The sequence below is a fragment of the Alligator sinensis genome, unplaced genomic scaffold (genome assembly GCF_000455745.1).
Source record: "Alligator sinensis unplaced genomic scaffold, ASM45574v1 scaffold646_1, whole genome shotgun sequence".
Taxonomy (NCBI): Eukaryota; Metazoa; Chordata; order Crocodylia; family Alligatoridae; genus Alligator; species Alligator sinensis.
The window spans coordinates 581,053-598,502 of NW_005842642.1; the positions used below are offsets into that span (position 1 = coordinate 581,053).

General features: G+C 46.0%; 1 protein-coding gene across 4 annotated transcripts in view; it reads left to right on the plus strand.

Annotated features, from left to right (window-relative positions):
* Positions 1-17,423, plus strand: part of COL4A6 (collagen type IV alpha 6 chain) — a 187,939-nt gene extending 170,516 nt beyond the window's left edge. For all 4 annotated transcript variants that reach the window (XM_014524635.2, XM_014524636.2, XM_014524637.2 and 1 more), the window contains 15 exons: positions 1-15; positions 260-323; positions 1,268-1,342; positions 1,695-1,802; positions 2,437-2,544; positions 3,018-3,089; positions 5,005-5,130; positions 5,811-5,927; positions 7,315-7,476; positions 8,933-9,031; positions 9,536-9,682; positions 12,331-12,447; positions 13,258-13,449; positions 13,650-13,936; positions 15,738-17,423. In XM_014524635.2, the coding sequence (XP_014380121.1) occupies positions 1-15; positions 260-323; positions 1,268-1,342; positions 1,695-1,802; positions 2,437-2,544; positions 3,018-3,089; positions 5,005-5,130; positions 5,811-5,927; positions 7,315-7,476; positions 8,933-9,031; positions 9,536-9,682; positions 12,331-12,447; positions 13,258-13,449; positions 13,650-13,936; positions 15,738-15,998 (1,950 nt within the window). In that variant the 3' untranslated portion in view covers positions 15,999-17,423. The remainder of the gene's footprint in view (positions 16-259; positions 324-1,267; positions 1,343-1,694; positions 1,803-2,436; positions 2,545-3,017; positions 3,090-5,004; positions 5,131-5,810; positions 5,928-7,314; positions 7,477-8,932; positions 9,032-9,535; positions 9,683-12,330; positions 12,448-13,257; positions 13,450-13,649; positions 13,937-15,737) is intronic.
* The last annotated feature ends 27 nt before the right edge of the window (positions 17,424-17,450 follow it).

Genomic DNA, 17,450 nt, shown 5'->3' on the forward strand with positions numbered 1-17,450 from the left:
ATGCCTGGGGAAAGTGTAAGTATGCATCATTTTCTCTAAGTGCACCTAGAAAAACCCCTGTGTTCTGCTTGTTTCTGCTTCCAGAATCACATTATCAGCAAAATCAGCTCTCTTCTGGAAAGAGCTGATACTGATAAATGAAAGGTGGGATTGTCATTTTTCCCTAAATAAATGTATGTTACTTCAGTATTACCCTACAGCACCCAAGTTGCAGGCTGTAAGAATGAGCATAAGCAAACAATGTTATGGTTTTTATCAGGGTTCAGAGGGTATCTCGGGAGCACCAGGATTCCCAGGGACTACTGGCTCCATTGGACCGAAGGGTAAGAAGTTGCACGCTAAATTTCACGCCTCTTCCAAGGGAACAACCCAACACAGGCCATAGCGTGAAAGAGAACCAAGGGGGAGAGCATGACAAATATTTGCAATTTTTTTGCTTGCTTGGATGTACATTTTCCAAGCATCTCTCATACCAAAGAGGGGATATGCCTTAAAATACAGTTTGGGTGGTCCAGTCACTGCTCACCAGAAATCTTCTGTATTGAAACCTGCTCTGTGTATCCCTTCTCCCCGCTTTTATTTAGTTCACTAAAAGTCCATGCAGACTGGGGAAGAGCTTTTCAAATGTCCTCAGCTCTGCTTGTGGTAATAACACCGTACAGTGAGGAAAACCTTTGCAATAGTTAACAAAAACAAAAACTTTAATGAAGTTACAGATGTATGAATTAATCCACATAACTTTGTGGTGCCAACATGTGGTATTCTTTATATTAAAAACCTACCTGCTTGCATAGGTGTGCAGGCTGAGATTTTCAGCTGAATTAAGCTTGTGACTTCAGTGGGATATTCAGGGGGAATTTGATACCTAAACACCTTATGTTTCTTTGAAAATCTTGTCCATAGCACTTCTCTCTAAAACATGTGTAACAGCACAAGAGGTGCCCAAATCTCTACGTAATCAAGAACTACAGAACTGAAGGGCAGTTTTGGAGTTATAAACCATAATAATTCCCCACGCTGAATGTTTATCTTGCTGAAGCATTGCAGTTTTGAATCTAAAGCCAATGAAAAAAGGATTTTCTCTCTCCTAGGCATGCAATTTAGCTTGTCCGTGTTGAGTAAGTGAAATTGACCTGGTATTTTGAGGAGTAGAGGTTTGAGTAACCCCATAAGACTACAATTGAAGAATGAAGGGTTTAATTATGAAATGATCTGTCAGCACAGTGGAGGCCTGACAAAAATACATCATCTCTTTGCCTTTCCCCAGGTGATCGAGGGGAGTCACTTGGAATTCCAGGTGAACCAGGAGCTAAAGGAGAACGAGGGAATCCTGGATTTCCAGGTAAGGTAATTATTGTGGATTTGGGGGAAAAAAGCTTGAGGGTTTAACCCTGAGCAGAAATGCACAAGTTTGCAAGTCTTCTGTCTGAAAGCCAGAATCAAGTATGATCTTTTCCTGCAGCTGAGAGATGTGTGATCTAGAAGCTGGGCCAGCCATGAGCCTGGAAAAATAAACTCCCCACAAAAATAGCCAGATACTAATCTTGTCTGTCATGCCCCACACTAAGAAAGATGTTAGTTTATGCCAGATCCATAATTAAAAGAGCTGATGTATTTATATTAACTCTTTATATTAACATATTATATTAACATTATGTTATTGTCTAATGTGAATTATTCTCATTTATTTCAAGGTGAAAGAGGGAAAGAAGGACCAAAGGGAGAACCAGGATACCCAGGAAGCACTGGAACGAATGGGCTTAAAGGAGTCCCAGGGGACCTTGGCCTTCAAGGACCACCAGGTACCACAGAGTGCATAGCATTATTTGTTACCTTCTCTCTCTTCACCTCACCTGTGATAGGGCTGGCTGCCTCACTGTAGTAGAGGTGTCATCAAAAATACATAAGATCCCATATCATGTGACACTCTTTATTTCCCTCTATTCCTCATCTGAAATGTGGAGCCATGTTCTTTAGTAATAGATGTACAGAAGGGCTGATATTTTATTAGGACTCCTGCAAGGCATAGCCCAAAAGGTGCAGCCATAAGGAAAGCGGGGAGGGGAAATGTCAGTTATAGCTGTCATGACATTATCCAGAGTCTGAACTGCCTCTGAGGTTGAAACGTCTATGAAGTTACCTATAGTCTCCAACTTTCAGTAGCCTCCCCCTAGCTGCCTAAGTCTGGCCCTAGCTGGTCTCAATTTTTTCATTAAAATTTTGTGACAAGAAATGGAGCTTTCAATGACATAAACTTTTTCCACAAAAAGTGTCAGTTTTTTACATAAAATGTTGATTTCTCTCCCCACCGTCAAAAGCTGAAATAAATTGCATTACTACATGAGCACACCAGGTTGTGCAAAACATAAAGGACAGTTGTCCAGTGTGCACATATGAGAGAGTCTGTCCCATGCCATTTTGTTGCTTGTCTTTTAGGAATCCCTGGAAATGCTGGGCTGAGAGGAAACACAGGCCTTCCAGGTCTTCCAGGGCAACCTGGTTCTGTAGGATTCATCGGACTTCTTGGGGTTGTGGGGCCAAAAGGTACATCTTTGTTTGAGTCTGCAATCAGAAGGAAAAATGCCAGCTCACAAAGCCACTTGTTGGCTGAATTTGATACAACAGACAGCCAAGTAGCAGCCCACAGTACTTGGGCCAGCTGAGCCTGCAGCCCATTTCTTGGCAGTATCAGTGCAGGCTCCAGCTGCTCAACGTTCTAAGAGTCACGTTTGAAAAAGGAGAGGCACTTGATGGCTTTGTGGTCTGGCTCCATAAATAGGGTTTGGTTGCTGGCAAAAGCTATAATTACAAGAACCAACAAGAGAAGTTTGCATTAATGTGACCTGTCTAAAGGAAAATCTTACCTTCTTCAAAAAATATGAAGCATGTATTAAGTTGCTAAAACTTTACATATGTGTATAGTTCCTGAGTTTTAGATATTTTAATCCACTTAGAGATGCTGTTTACATGCTACTTGCTATTAACTAGCCATTCAAGCTTTGATAATGTCTCCTCAGGTTTTCCTGGATTTCCAGGCTTAAATGGTCTGAACGGATTGCCAGGCACAAAAGGGTCACCTGGAACACCAGGTAAAGAAAGGCTTTGTCCAAAGAAACTTCTGGAGTAATGCATGTGCTGGTTTAAGAGTAATGGGATTTGTGTGATTACACAGTGGGTGCATCTACATGTGCGCTTTACTGCGGAGTTCACTAAGTAGCTCAGCAGTGAAGTGTCACTATCTACACGTGTGCTTATAAATTAAGCCTGACATAAGTACTGTCTGCGACAAATACTATCCTACAGTGGAGTAATTTATGCCACTGCAGTACACATGTAAATGGTGACTAGGGTTGGCTGGGGCACAAGAGTGCTACAGTGCAGAGGCTGCCTGCTGGCTAGCCCTGCACTGTACCCAACTTGTGCCCCAGCCATGCTCTCTGCTGCCCAGCGCTACCACTTGGTATATGGGGCTGGCCTCCCCAGGCTCCCTGACAGCCTCAGGCTGCTCTGCCCCTGCTCAAACTGCTGTGGTCCCAGGTGCACATGCTGACGTTGTGCCCTGGAGCTGCTGACTCCAGTGCAAACTGCACCAGAGTTTATTTTTCTGTGCTAATTGCATGTGTAGATACACCCATTTTGTCACCAAATAGGTCCATTTTAGTCATGCTGGAATTAAATGAAGTAAGGAATAAATCATATTTTGCAGCTAGTGTGAGTATTCTTACTAAATGCTTGTAATCAAATTCTGTTTCAGCGATACAATTTTAATACTAGAGTTGGTGGGATTTCACACGTAAAATGTATGAAAACAATAAACTCAATGGCCTTTTGGCAGGTGCCATTTAGATGGATTTCTAGATTTTGCCTGAACTCCTAAAGAGTTCTGTCGCAGCCAGACAGTTGATTTAATGAAATGATAGGTCTTTTCCATCTGTATATCTGTTGTTCTGATTTTACTAAAGCAATGGCCAGATATTTGATTTGGTTTGGAGTTAAAAAATGACTTGATACTCATAGATTCCCCTGTATAAGGCCTGTTCCTGTAGCCCTCACTCATGATGGCAGTAGAAGTGACAGAGATTACTCATAAAAAGTAACAGGATTAGGATTAGCATTAGAGGTGCATTGATCACCCAAAAGCTTATCCAGCTGTTCTCCACAATTATGCAGCTGGTCCAGTAAAGGTGCCATAAAAAATCCTTTTTTTTTTACATTTCCTGGACCACCAAAACTACAACACTCCAACCCTACTATGACAGTACAAAACAGTATTAAGACTGAATACAAAATCCTATTTTGTAAAACCACATGCTTGTGTGCTCAGTGTTTCCCTGATTTACATCATTTGCTGTATTTTCGGAAGCATTTTCTTAACATGACTTTCCATTTGCCCCTTGAGTTCCATTTCTTTTGAGAACTGAGAGACTAGTTTGGTGTAGGCTGCTGTCGGATCCTGTAGTATAAGCATCTCCTTACAGCTCTGCCCAGGAACTTCTGTCCTACTACAGCTCAGGCTTCTGTGTGAACCTGCCAGATAATCCCTCCATTTTGAGCCCCAAGCCAGCGGGTACCATTCTGTATTGTCCCTTCTCAGAGGCACAGCACAGGTGAAGGGGAAGCAAAGGGCTCTTTGGCTGGCTGGCTGCGGGCTTCAGTGCAGCCCACAATTCTCGCCAGCTGCTTACGGGCACATGCTTATGGGCTATGTGCCAGGGCTTGAAAGGGAAGCAACATTCTCCATGCTGCTCATTTGCAGAGGAACTTCCCTACTAACTCCTGCATGGCTTCTTGTAGCCACAGTACACAGCTAGAGCAGCATATGAGAGGCCAGATTCAGCCCAGCAATTTCTCTTAAGTCCAGGAAGCAGAGGGATGAATGGAAAAATCTGTATCTTAACCGCAAGAAGGCGTTATATTAATCTTAATGTATCAAAGTGTATTAATCTAACTTTCATGAAACTGTCCTAATCGGCCTCTTTGTCATCTTTAAATGTGTTTGATTAGGCTTAAGTGAACCTGGATTGCAAGGCCCTGCAGGACTTCCAGGTCCCAAGGGTGAAGAAGGTCCTCCAGGAACTGGCATAGGAGCTCCAGGACTCCCTGGGCTGAAAGGATCCTCAGGAGACATGGGTAAATAGTAACAGTCCTAGAAGCAGATGCACTATAATGTCTGATGGAGTATACAAAGACTTGGGGCGAATAGGGTCAGTGCAGTTTAACAAGGAGTCATAGAGATGGACCCGTTGTTTTGTAAATGGACGTGAGTCTAATAAGTGAAAAATCACTGATGAAATAGTTTTTATAGCTTTTATAGTTGTCTTTTCATCCTCCCAAATAAAAAAAATGCTGTGTTCTTTTCTGAGGGAAGGGGAGTGGGGTATGAAGAGGGATGGGGTTTTCCTTATTTTTTTAGGATAACATCCAACAGGCACTAATCCTATCAGTATAAATTTTGCACCATTCACACAGACAATCTCTGATGATTAGTGTAGAGCAGTGATTCTCTACCAGCATGCCAGGGTACCCTGGGATGCAGATATTTTGAAGGGTGTCTCAGGAAGTGTGGAGGGATAAGTGAGGTGTGAGGAGATAAGCAGGCTTAGGTTTTCCCTGCTTAGCTACTGCCCTAACCCCACTGCCTGATGCCTCTGCAAGGAGGTAAACTCTGTAATACATAAGTTAGTTTTTGAAACGGGGTGCCGCTCAATTCACAAAAGTTAGAGGGGTGCCTTGAGTCTAAAAATGGTTGAGAACCACTGCGATAGAGCCACAATCACTGTTTGGTTCTTAGTGTTCCTTTGTGATTCTAGGTCCACCTGGCCCTGTGGGGCTGCCTGGTCTACCAGGAGCTCTTGGCATCTCTATTCCTTCTGACATACCTGGGAGACGGGGTGATCCTGGCCGTCCTGGAGTCAGTGGGAGTCCAGGTATGGAGATTGAGGCCTCTCTGCTGCAGTTCATTTGTGTTTTGTACTCTAGCCATATGAAGACCAAGGTTGACTTCCAGTCTTCCATGTGCATCCTAGGAAGAACTTGGAAAGGAAAACTGGCTTTATGAGCAGTCAATCTTATGAGCTGGGGCATTTATACACGTGCTTCGGGACGTGTAGGGGAGAGGGAGACAGCTTTTATTAGCGCAGCTCCCGAAGCTGCTCTAATTAAAGTGCTTGGAGCATCATGTGTTAGCATCCCCATGCTGAATAATTGCAGCAGGGGCATTTTAACTAAAGCTCGCCGAATGAGCTTTAGTTAAAGTGCCCCCGCCGCCATTTTTCAGCATGCGGATGTTGATACACGTGATACGGAGGCAGTAATTACTATGCTCCAGCAGACTCAATTAATTGAGTTTGCTCCAACATGCGGTAATTACAGCACATTGGAGCAGCCTCCATGCATGTGTATAAGTGCCCCTGGTGTTTAGAGCAGGGCTTGAGAATCAAGGGGTCTGGGTTCTGTTCCTGGCTCTGCCACTGACCAGGGCTTAGTCACTTACCTTTCTATGCCTCAGTTACCCCAGCTGTAATTTATGGGGATGCTTATTCACCTCCATAAAGCACTTTGCTTCTGGATGACAAGTCATGTCTATGTATAAAGTAAGTGATATGGATTAAACAATAATATTGCAGTGAATTAACTATTGTATTGGGATTCTGTCTTGCTGCCATTATTAGCATTAGCACTGGATGCATCTGAGATCCCTAGTCATATACTGCATGCCTCCGTTGTGCTTGGTCCTTTACAAACAAAGAACACAAAGGTGGTTCTTGCCCTCATTGCACATATTCTGATTCACCAGCTGTCACAGCGTGAAGAAATGAGATGCCCTTCCCTGTTCCCCTCCCTCCCCTTTCCACACACCCTTGTGATGAAGAACTGAAAGAAGTAAGGGCTTGACCCAGAACACAGAGGAGCAAAGTTCCTGCTGGGCCTGGTGAGCTGAATGTTCTGAGGGAGGAGACATATATTTTTGGTTCCTTTAGCACAGAGGTGGGCAATTATTTCAGGTGGAGGGCTGCTTACTGAGTTTTGGTAAGCCATTGACCGCATGACAGGCAGCCAGGGGCAGATAAATATTAATTTTCTAAATTTGTTGGGGCCCCACAGGCCAGATAGAATGGCCTGGCAAGCCGCATCTGGCTCGCGGGCCGCATTTTGCCCACCCCTGCTTTAGCACATCCATAAGCCGGGAAACCCATCTGATGACAGGCACTCGCAATTAATGAACAAAGGACAATTTCCTGAGGTCAGTGGTGGAGGCTAATGGTAGTACGTTGTGTGCTAGAGGAGTGATCATGTTGACTTGTTTGTCTCTAGGTCTTCCTGGCCCCCCTGGCCCCCCAGGACCTCCTGGCCCAGCCTCTGATCAAGGTGATACAGGCATTCCAGGTGTCCCTGGTGTTTCTGGTTTGCCAGGCCCAAAAGGTGACATGGGGCTTCCTGGGCCAGTTGGAATCCCAGGAGCTTCAGGACTCAAAGGTAAGCTTTCTTTAACTGTCTGTAGCGGAGGTCAGCAGCCTGCAGACAAATGTAGCCATTTCATCCAACCTGCAGATATGGGGGGGGTTGGCAGCAGTCACTTTCCCCTGCCATTGTGGGGACAAGCAGTGGCAACAGGTGGGTCCTAGCACCCCTCTCCCCCCACCTCTGACCTAAACGGTGCCATTCCAGCCCACAGCCTGAAAAAGGTTGCTGACCACTGCTGTACAGTACTGAAGGTATCCCTTGCTAGTGCAAAGAGCTGCTGGATCATGACCATAAATGCTATGAATATATGGGTTAGATGTGGATGTGTGAGCATGAAGACTTGTCTTCTAATCTGTGACTGTTAAAGGTGGTATTTTTCAAAGCACTTGGAGCCAGCCTAAGGCAATGGGAGTTTTGCCCTTAACTTTATTAAGTGGAACAAAATTAGGCCAAAGCTCTGGAAAGCACTACCTTGCAGGGCATGTTGCATCCACAGTGTGGTTCCACTTTGTTCGCACATCCTCTGGGACTTGCTGAGGTCATGTCATGGATCTGGGGGATCCACGAGATGGTGGACACTGATAGGTCTGTGGGAGGCAATGGGTCAGCACTGGGTCACTGTGGGAAGCACTTCACCTTTCCTCCGATTTACATTGGAGAGGTCTGAAAGGATGGCTGCAGTCAAGAGGCTGTAATAAAATGGCTTCAAGGAAACCAACTCAGGACCTGGGAGAGAAGGGTCAGTGCAGGACAGAGGGTCTTCTGGAGGTCACCACCACAGGGAAGACCCTTCACAGGGAAGACCCACAGCATCCTTGGTGCTGTGAATGGAAAGGGTTGCACCTGAGGAAACTGCATCCTTCCCAGCGCCCCTCCAAGGGAATGTTGGCAAGGGAGGAAATAATGTTTGCAAGTATTCAGATCAAGTGCAAGAGAAGTGAGGACGAAGGGGATTTGCTAACGTCCTTCAGCTGCCTGAAAGGTGGTTACAAAGAGGATGGAGCTAGACTGTCCTAAGTGGTGGCAGATGACAGAACAGGAGCAGTGGTTTCAAGTTGCAGCAAGGAAAGTTTAGGTTGGATATGAGAAAAAAAACGTGCTTACTAGGAGGTTAGTAAAACACTGGAGAAGGCAACCCAGAGAGGTTGTGGAATCTTCATCCTTGGAGGTTTTTAAGACCCAGGCAGAGAAAGCCTTGACTGGGATGATATAGTTGGGGCCGGTCCTGCTTTGAGCAAGGGGTTGGACTAGGTGACCTGAGGTCCCTTCCAACCCTAATTTCCTATGATTGTATGATTCTGTATCCCATTAGTGCTGGGGCAGCGGAGGCTCTTTGCAAAGCAGGGGCTGACCTGGCAGTCAGTGGACCCTGTGCCTAGAGGGAGTTTCCACCAATATGTCTCTAACAACCAGGACTAAGAGGGCCAAGGTTAGTGTTCAGGGTTCTCTTATGCTTTTATCTCCACAGGTGCCCAGGGAGAGCCAGGTTTTATGGGGATGCCAGGGAAAGATGGGTTTCCAGGGGATGCTGGTCACCCTGGGCTGAAAGGTGACACTGGCCGTCGAGGTAAGTACAAGAGGAATCTGAGAGCTGTGCTGCAAAGTAAATAGTTTGAAAAGGTGGGAGGGAGGGCGCCTTCTGGATGGTTTCTGTGGTTTTGGGTGAATCCAACTAAAAAGTTGGAGCTTTTTTGTTAGCACCGAGTGGAGATGGGGCCCAATACTCAGCTTTGTGGGAGCTTGGGGCTAGGATACTTAATACGGACAACTATTTTGTTCTTCTGAGACAACTCTTTGCAGAAATTGTAGCTCTCTGTGTTTGAATCTTTCCCTCTACGAGAGATTTCTGCTGTTACTTCCCCAGATCCCCAACTATCTTTGTTTTGTGGCAAAAGTACATACATTCAAGAAATATACAGGAAGGGTTGGAACTTTTGGAAACTTCAGTAAAGAACGAACACTTAATGTGAACATCACCTGAACAGGGCATTCTCAATTTATTGTGCCAGTAAATCATCGTAATTGTACATTTTATGTGGGATGTTTACAGTGTTATTTATGATGTCTGCAGGTCCCCCAGGTCTACCTGGTGCTCCAGGCCTAACACCAAAGCCAGAAGAAGTTGTAGTTCCCCCTGGTATAATAGGTCTGCCTGGGATTGATGGTGTCCCCGGTTTTGCTGGAGATCCTGGGTTTCAGGGACCACTTGGGAAGCAAGGTAAAGCATGCCGCATTCAAGTAAGGGACACTGAAACACTGGGCTTCTGTAAACAGGAAGTAGCTTTGTAAATGTTGCAATCAAGATTCAAAGGCTTCTCTTGAGAAGTTTTGTAGTAGAAACAATCACAGCAAATGCATGCTGATGTTGTTAAAAAAAATCAATATTAGGTAGGAAGTATTTTCGTTAATTTATTTTTCGTGGTGTTGTAGCACTTTTTGCATTAGGTTCCTGGAATTAAAAAATTCAATTTGTGATGCTGCTTGCATGATTTCAGTTCAGAAGCCAATGGATCTAATTAATCTGAGAATTATTCACCAGTAAGAACTATATTGAGATTGTGTCAATGTGAAATACTGTAACAGTGCTTAAGGGACTGAACTTTGCATTGTTGCTGTTCATAGGAATTTTACCATTAACTTCAGCGAATGTAGGACCAGGTCACGCACCAGTGAAATGCTGAGACTTCCTACCTTGATGTGATCAATTAAGAAAATAATTAGAACTTGGTTGCATATGTGAATACACTGTGCAAATCTTAGAGTCCCAGTCGGTATCTGTGTGTGCTCTTGCATCCTGTTCTAAAGTGCAGAGCTACTGTTTTAGGGAGAGTGACCAAAACCAAACTCTCCAATGTTTCATCCCACTGAAGTCAGGGGAGGTGGGAGAGGGAAGTGGATTTGAATCCTTGGATCCAAACCTGCCATTATATAATTTAGATCAGGTGAGGTCCGGAGTTGGAAGAGAAATCTATTTCTGGTTTGAATTAAGGCTGTCAATTAATCGCAGTTAATGTGCATGATTAACGCAAGAACCAATTAAAGTGTTAACTTTTTTAATGCATTAATCACGCATGTGCTTTTGGAGCCCGCACCCGTCTCCTCTCTGCTACCATCACCACTGCCTCTGGGCTGCCCAGTGGCGTAGCAGTGGCAGTGAAGAGGAGCCGCAGGGCAGTGTGGACTCCGGGTTGCTACAGCCGGGTGGGGCGGGGCGCGTGCATGCATGCATACACACGCGTGCACTAGAGATGCACCAATTATGTTGGTGCCATATGAAGACTCTGTGTGCAGGCACATAGCCACAGCATGCATGCAGCCAGGAATGCAGCCCGGTGGCATGTGGAACAGTGCTGAGCAGATAAGTCTGTGGAAGGGAAGGGGTGGAGTAGAAGGAAGGGGCAGGGGCAGCAGATCAAGGCCCCCATGGTGAGAGGAGGAGTGGGACGGGCTGGGGCGAATGGGACCCTGGGGCAGGGGCCAGGGCCGAGATGGGTTGTGGGACAGAGCCGTGAGAGTCTCATCCAGGGGTGGGGGGCTGCTCTCTGCCACTGCGCACACCCCCAGGGGAGGCATGGGGCACATGTGCTCCCCAGATTTGTATGTGGGGCAGAGATGAGCTGCAGGCTGGGGCTCTGCGCCATGCTGCCTTTGCCCCGGGAGCTGCACGATGCTATGTTGTGCCTCCTGCCACCAGGCAGGCAGAGGATGTGCAGCTCCTGGAGCAAACACAGCAGGGCACAGAGCTCCAGTCCATAGCAGGCAGCCCTCCTCTGCCCTGAACACAAATGGAGGGGGCACATGTCCCCAATGCCACCCGGGGGTGCACACAGTGGTGGGTAGCTGCCCCCCCCATACACCCCTGGATGAGCCCCCTGCAGCTCCATCCCATGACTCGCCCCAGCCCCAGGGTCCCATTCACCCCTGCCATTGTCCCACTCCCTCCCTCACTGTGGGGGCCTCAGTCTGTCTGCTCCAACTTATCTTGCTGGGCGCTGCTCTACATGCCACTAGGGTGCATTCCTGTAGAGTTACTATATTTCCATTTCAAAAAAGAAGACACCTGCGGGTGGGATAATATGGTTGGGGAGGCCTGTGCTCTGCCCTTGCCCCTGACTCCCAAGCCACAGCCCACCCCCCTTAGCCCTACTGCTGCCCCTCACTCCTGACTCTCAGTATCCCACATCCTGCCAGGGTGGGTGAGGGTCCCCCCTCCCTGGGCTCTGACCCCCCTGCAGGGACCCCTGCTCCCCAGGCTCCAAACCCCACCTACACACCCACAGCCCCACACCCCACTCCCACCCCTAACCATACAAAGAGCCTGCATAATTTTGCATAATTTTGAGTTTTTCTGTATATAATTCTGAGTTTTTAGATGTGCAATTAAAATCACTATTAATTGCAACTAATTTTTTTAATCGTGCAACTAATCACAATCAAATTTTTAAATCATTGGACAGCCCTAGCTTGAGTATGACTGGAATCAAATAAGGACAGCCATTTCTACAAGATTTGAGCCTCAATTGATGACATCCTTGTGAGACTGAATAATCTTTCCTCTGCCTGCAATTGCAGAAATGTAGAGACTGAGAGTAGGTTATGAAATTCCACTTCCATCAAATCCAGACCTGAAAGCTCAGTCCTGATCTGGCTTCACACTCAAAAACCCATTATAGGTTAAGCCTGACCCAGTTCTGTGTGCTGCCATCTTGGCCCACCACAGATGATCCCTGTGAGGGCTAGGGCTTATAGACGTGCTTATAGAATCACTGTTAAGCCCTGATATTCATGAGACATTTCTCTTCTGATTCCGGGAGCAAGGGCTTTGGTATGAGAAACAGCATTAATAGTGATTATCTTTAATTTTAGGTCCAAAAGGTTTGCCAGGCAGATCTGGTCTGAAAGGACGTGATGGTTTATCTGGACCACACGGCATAGTTGGAGATCCAGGATCTCCAGGTATCCCAGGACAACAGGGATATGAAGGTAACTTTATTCTTTTCTTTGAGGGCATGGAAGATACTGAAAGATCAAGCAGTTAGGTTTCTTAGGCTGGATTTTCCCTACTGTTGGGTTGTCACTCCAGGCCATAAACATCACATAATTTCAGCATTGACTTAGAGAGGTCCCAAGTGGTACCCGAGATTATGTCTTGTCTGAACTGGGGTATGTTTCGTCTTGGGTGAGGCAGGTAGGAGTGAGCACCTCCCTCTTTGGTAAGTCATTGCTGTCTGTTGCTGCTGATGTTTCAGTAGGTGCAGTTATGGACTGCAATGCTTCCTGGACAAGGTAGTTAGTAAGATTTGGAAGGACAGGGGTATGGCATTTGTTGTGGAACTTAAAGGGGCAAAATAGAAGAAAGATGGTTGGTGCTGGATGAGAGGTGTATCTTGGTGCTTTCCTGAGTTGGGAGGTGTGGGTTTTGCCCCCGGTGCTGCCATAGACTTGCTGCACAACTTTGAACACACTGCTTAACTATTCTGCATTGTGGGAATACCATCATATGGGGTACTGCTGTGAAAGTTAATCAGTGCTTGCATGGTGCTTTGAGGTCCACAGACTGAAAGACAAGGTGGACTTATGAATTAGATTCTAAGAGTAATCAGTGCTCTACAGTGCAGGTCAACTTTGATATGTAATTGTGTTTACCTAGGTACAATGGTTGCAGCTAGGCAAATTCCAACAAGTCTATTTCACCAAGCTAGTCAAGCGGCAAATGTCAGAACACAGAGCTAATACAGACTCGGCTAACTTGCATATCAGCTATTGTTAAGTTGCCATGTCTTTATCTCCCAGGTGTCTCTGGAAAGCCCGGCCCTATCGGTTTGCCTGGAATGCCTGGTCGGAGCATAAGCGTTGGATACACTTTAGTGAAACACAGTCAGTCAGAACAGATCCCACCATGCCCAATAGGAATGAATAAGCTCTGGGATGGTTACAGCTTGTTATACGTGGAGGGGCAGGAAAAGGCGCATAACCAGGACCTTGGTAAGTCTGAGTCAAACAATGCAGGCCAGTTTCTGTTCTTCAGTATGTACTGTACAACTGCCATTGACGTCATGGGGGATTTTGGTGGGTGTGAATTCAACCCGTGTCTGGGTCATATACACTGATACTTGTCATGTGCTTATTCTTTATGAGTTCTAGCATTTTGGCAGGTGCCTGACGTGAATTTCCCCTTCCCCCAGGTTTTGCTGGCTCCTGTTTGCCTCGCTTCAGCACCATGCCATTTATTTACTGTAACATTAATGAAGTGTGCTACTATGCCAGTCGAAATGACAAGTCCTTCTGGCTCTCCACCACTGCTCCCATCCCCATGATGCCCGTGACCAGTTTCCAGATTGCACAATACATCAGTCGTTGCTCAGTATGTGAAGCACCTTCCCAGGCTATCGCCATCCATAGCCAGGACATAACCATTCCACAGTGCCCTGCTGGCTGGCGCAGCCTTTGGATTGGATACTCTTTCCTCATGGTAAGAAAAGGTATTCTTTAAGGCAAAAAGTTATGCTGTAAAAAACATGTTTAACATTGACAGTTCATTTTTTGATCATGCTGTTGTGTTTGCTAGTTTTAAAAATTGCCTATCAGAAACAGTGTCCACAATTCACTAACTTGTGAGTCTCTTGCTTATTACTAGCATGTCGTGTCTAGATTAACCTTTAGGAGTGCACCGATAAGAGATTTTTTTGGGCCAATACCTGATTTTTAACGAATCATATATGCTGATCCGATTGCTGACATGCACCCTGGCAGCATGGAGAGCAATGTCTGACTGGTAAGTCTGTTGTGGTGGAAGGAGGGAAGGGGTGAGGGTGTGGGGCAGATTGAAGCCCTTATGGTCAGGGAGGGATTGGTAGTGGGGCAGGAGCAGGCACTGGCCAGCTGAGGTGGGGCAGGGCATGGGATGGAGCCGCAAGTGGCTTGTCCAGGGGCTGCAGGCGGTGGCTCCCACTGCTGCATGCACCCCAAGAGGACATGGGGGCATGCACTCCTGGATCTGTGTGGGGCGAGGGTGGGCTGCTGATGCGGGCTGGGGCCAGACCGGGCTGCACTTGGGGTGGGTGGTGGCGGCACTGGGAAAGGGGCTGCAGCCACCCCAAAATTTGCCATAGCCCCTCCAGCCCCCACTCCCAGTGCTACCACTACCCGCCCCAAGTGAAGCCTGGCTCAGCCTCACCACCGGGAAGAGCTCAGCGCTGCCCTGGCCCCAGCCTGCAGCAGCAGCCCACCTTTGCCCCATGCGCAGATCCGGGGGCACACCCCCCCATGCCCTCCTGAGTTGTATGCAGCAGCAGCAGGAGCTGCTGCCCTCCCCACCCACAGACAAGCCAATTGCAGCTCCATCCTGCCCCAGCCCCACCCTCACCATGGGGATCTCAATCTGCCCCTCTCCCCACCCCTTCCATCCCCCCACCCCTTCCACCACAACAGACTTACCAGCTGAACCCAGCTGGTCTCCACACTGCTGGGCTGAGCTCCTCGCTGCCTGCATGCTGCGGTGCACATGCACAAGGCATCTATTTGCCACATTAGCCAAAAAAAGCAATTGCTGAAACTGTAAATTTTCCTTATATCTGTGCCGATCTGATATGCACCTCTAATAACCTTGGTCCGATTGCTGCCATTTAGCTAACTTCTCAATCATGCTGGTAGTTTACAGTGGGGGTGAAGAAAAAGGAACATTACTGGCAAGCAGACTATAATCCAGGGGTGGGCGGAGGGCCGCTTACTGAGTTTTGGCAAGCAATCGAGGGCTACATGAGAGGCAGCCAGGGGCAGCTAAATATTAATTTTCTAAATTTTTTAGGGGCCCCGCAGGCCGGATAGAATGGTCTGGCAGGCCTCATTTTGCCCACCTCTGCTATAATCCATCAGAAACAATTATTTTAAACACAGAAGTTGCCCATTAAACTCTCTCTCTGTGGTTTTCTCCGTAGCTTTAATTTTTTGCTAACTGTTGTTAAGTCACTACGTGGTGACTGTAAGGAGACCCTGAGGACAGCACAGGGAGCTTTATCACCTCCCAGTTTTTTAAGAGTATCACTTTGCAGGTGAAAAGCTGTTTTTCCATAATGCTTTGGCCAAACAGACATTCAGCCAAGGTTTGGTATTCTTGTACTTTAACAATAGGCTGTACCCAAGTAAAAGGTAGTTGTGGTGCAACGTATAGAGTTCCCCATTTTGTTCCCTGCAACACAAGGACCCCAGGAGTCCCCTGTGCAATTATCTGTTCTGTTTGCTTGGAGCTCACGGAATGAATATCTTCATTCCAGCACACAGCAGCTGGTGCAGAAGGAGGAGGCCAGTCCCTTGTCTCACCTGGCTCTTGCCTGGAAGATTTCCGTGCTACTCCTTTCATCGAATGCAACGGCGCCAGAGGAACCTGCCATTATTTTGCAAACAAGTACAGCTTCTGGCTGACAACTGTTGAGCAGAACCAGCAGTTTGTCGGTGCTCCTCCCTCAGAAACTCTGAAAGCAGGGCAGCTTCGAACACGAGTGAGCCGTTGCCAAGTATGCATGAAGAACTTGTAGCAAAACCAAACGAAACAGCAACAGAAAACTTCCGAGTCCAAACCTCATTGATTTGAAGAAATAGGAAACAGATAAGACTTTTCTGTGCTGGGTTTTATGGATGGGTTATGACAGTCAAGGAAGTATGGAAATTGTCTACAAGTCCATGAGGAATATGACTTAACACAGAAGAAAAGAGGGATACCCTAATGCTCTGAAAGCTGTTTTATGGAACATGGTGCTTCACATTTGTTTGTCTATTCCTGGCTACCTCAGAAAGTGTCTGTGCCTTTCATTCAGTTTGCACAGTGATAGATATTTCACATTACACTGCCCATCTGTTCTAGATGCTCTTCTTTGGCTAGTTAAGAGGGTGTTTTTTTTAAATAAGTTTGTGTTTCAGTGATGAATTGTCTTTGCAGAAAAAGCACCTGGTCTGGCTTGGGGAAATGGATCTTGATTTTGCAATGAAATGTGCAACTGAAGTGGATTTTCAATAGGAAAGGAACTGAACTTCGAAGCAGTTAAAGTGAATCATTGGCTTAGAGGTGTAAGTGTTAGGCTGGCTTGCCTGGGAAGGTCCTAGTTTTAAATATGAGCTACTTTATTTAGCAACTGGGAGCACTCTTTGAGTTCTGGCTTACTCTGACTTCAAAAGTTATCCTGGTGAAAACTCGTGGATCTTTCTGTCCCTGAGCTGAAAGCCATTTTTTGTGATTGTTCACAGCTCTCTGTTGAACTGTCATGTAAAATATATGGTTCAAGGTCTGCGGTTACCCTTTTTCACTCTAGCAGCAAATTAATTCTGGTGTTACCACCAGAATAATTCAATATGTGTACAACATTTTCTTTTCGAGGTAGCCTTTGGCAGTTATTTTCTTTGGCACAATTATTTTCTAAGTCTTAGAACTGTGTATATTTTAAAATATAGAAGCTTTACAATACAGCATTCAAGTTCATGAAAACATGGAAATAAGCTGTTATTGGATATATGTTTTATACAACTAAAACACCTTGTACTGTATTCCTCATCCTCTAGGATTTATTTCTGCTACTTACTATCTTTTAAAAAATTATTATATTTTTAATTCACTGTTAAATAGTCAAATTCCCTGCAGGGTGTAATTACAAATCAGGTATCACTGATTGGCCTTCCCTTAAAATACATAGGAAAATCCAGTCTGCCAATCTTGTGAATTAATAACTAGGACTTAAGCTGTTACTGCAGAAAGAGAAGCTGACAGTAAGTCTGATGAGGCCCCTATGTATGAACATATTAGGAGATGTGAAATAAGTGCCTTGTAAATTCCCTATGGTTTATTTTACAACTGAAGGACAGAATTCTACAGAAATTGCTATTGGTGTGAGGTTGAGACTCTCTTTTTACCACATGATGATGATTCTTTATTACAGGCTGAATAAATCTTATCCAGTGAAGTCCTTAGGCACATGCTCTGCTTTTACCAACATGGA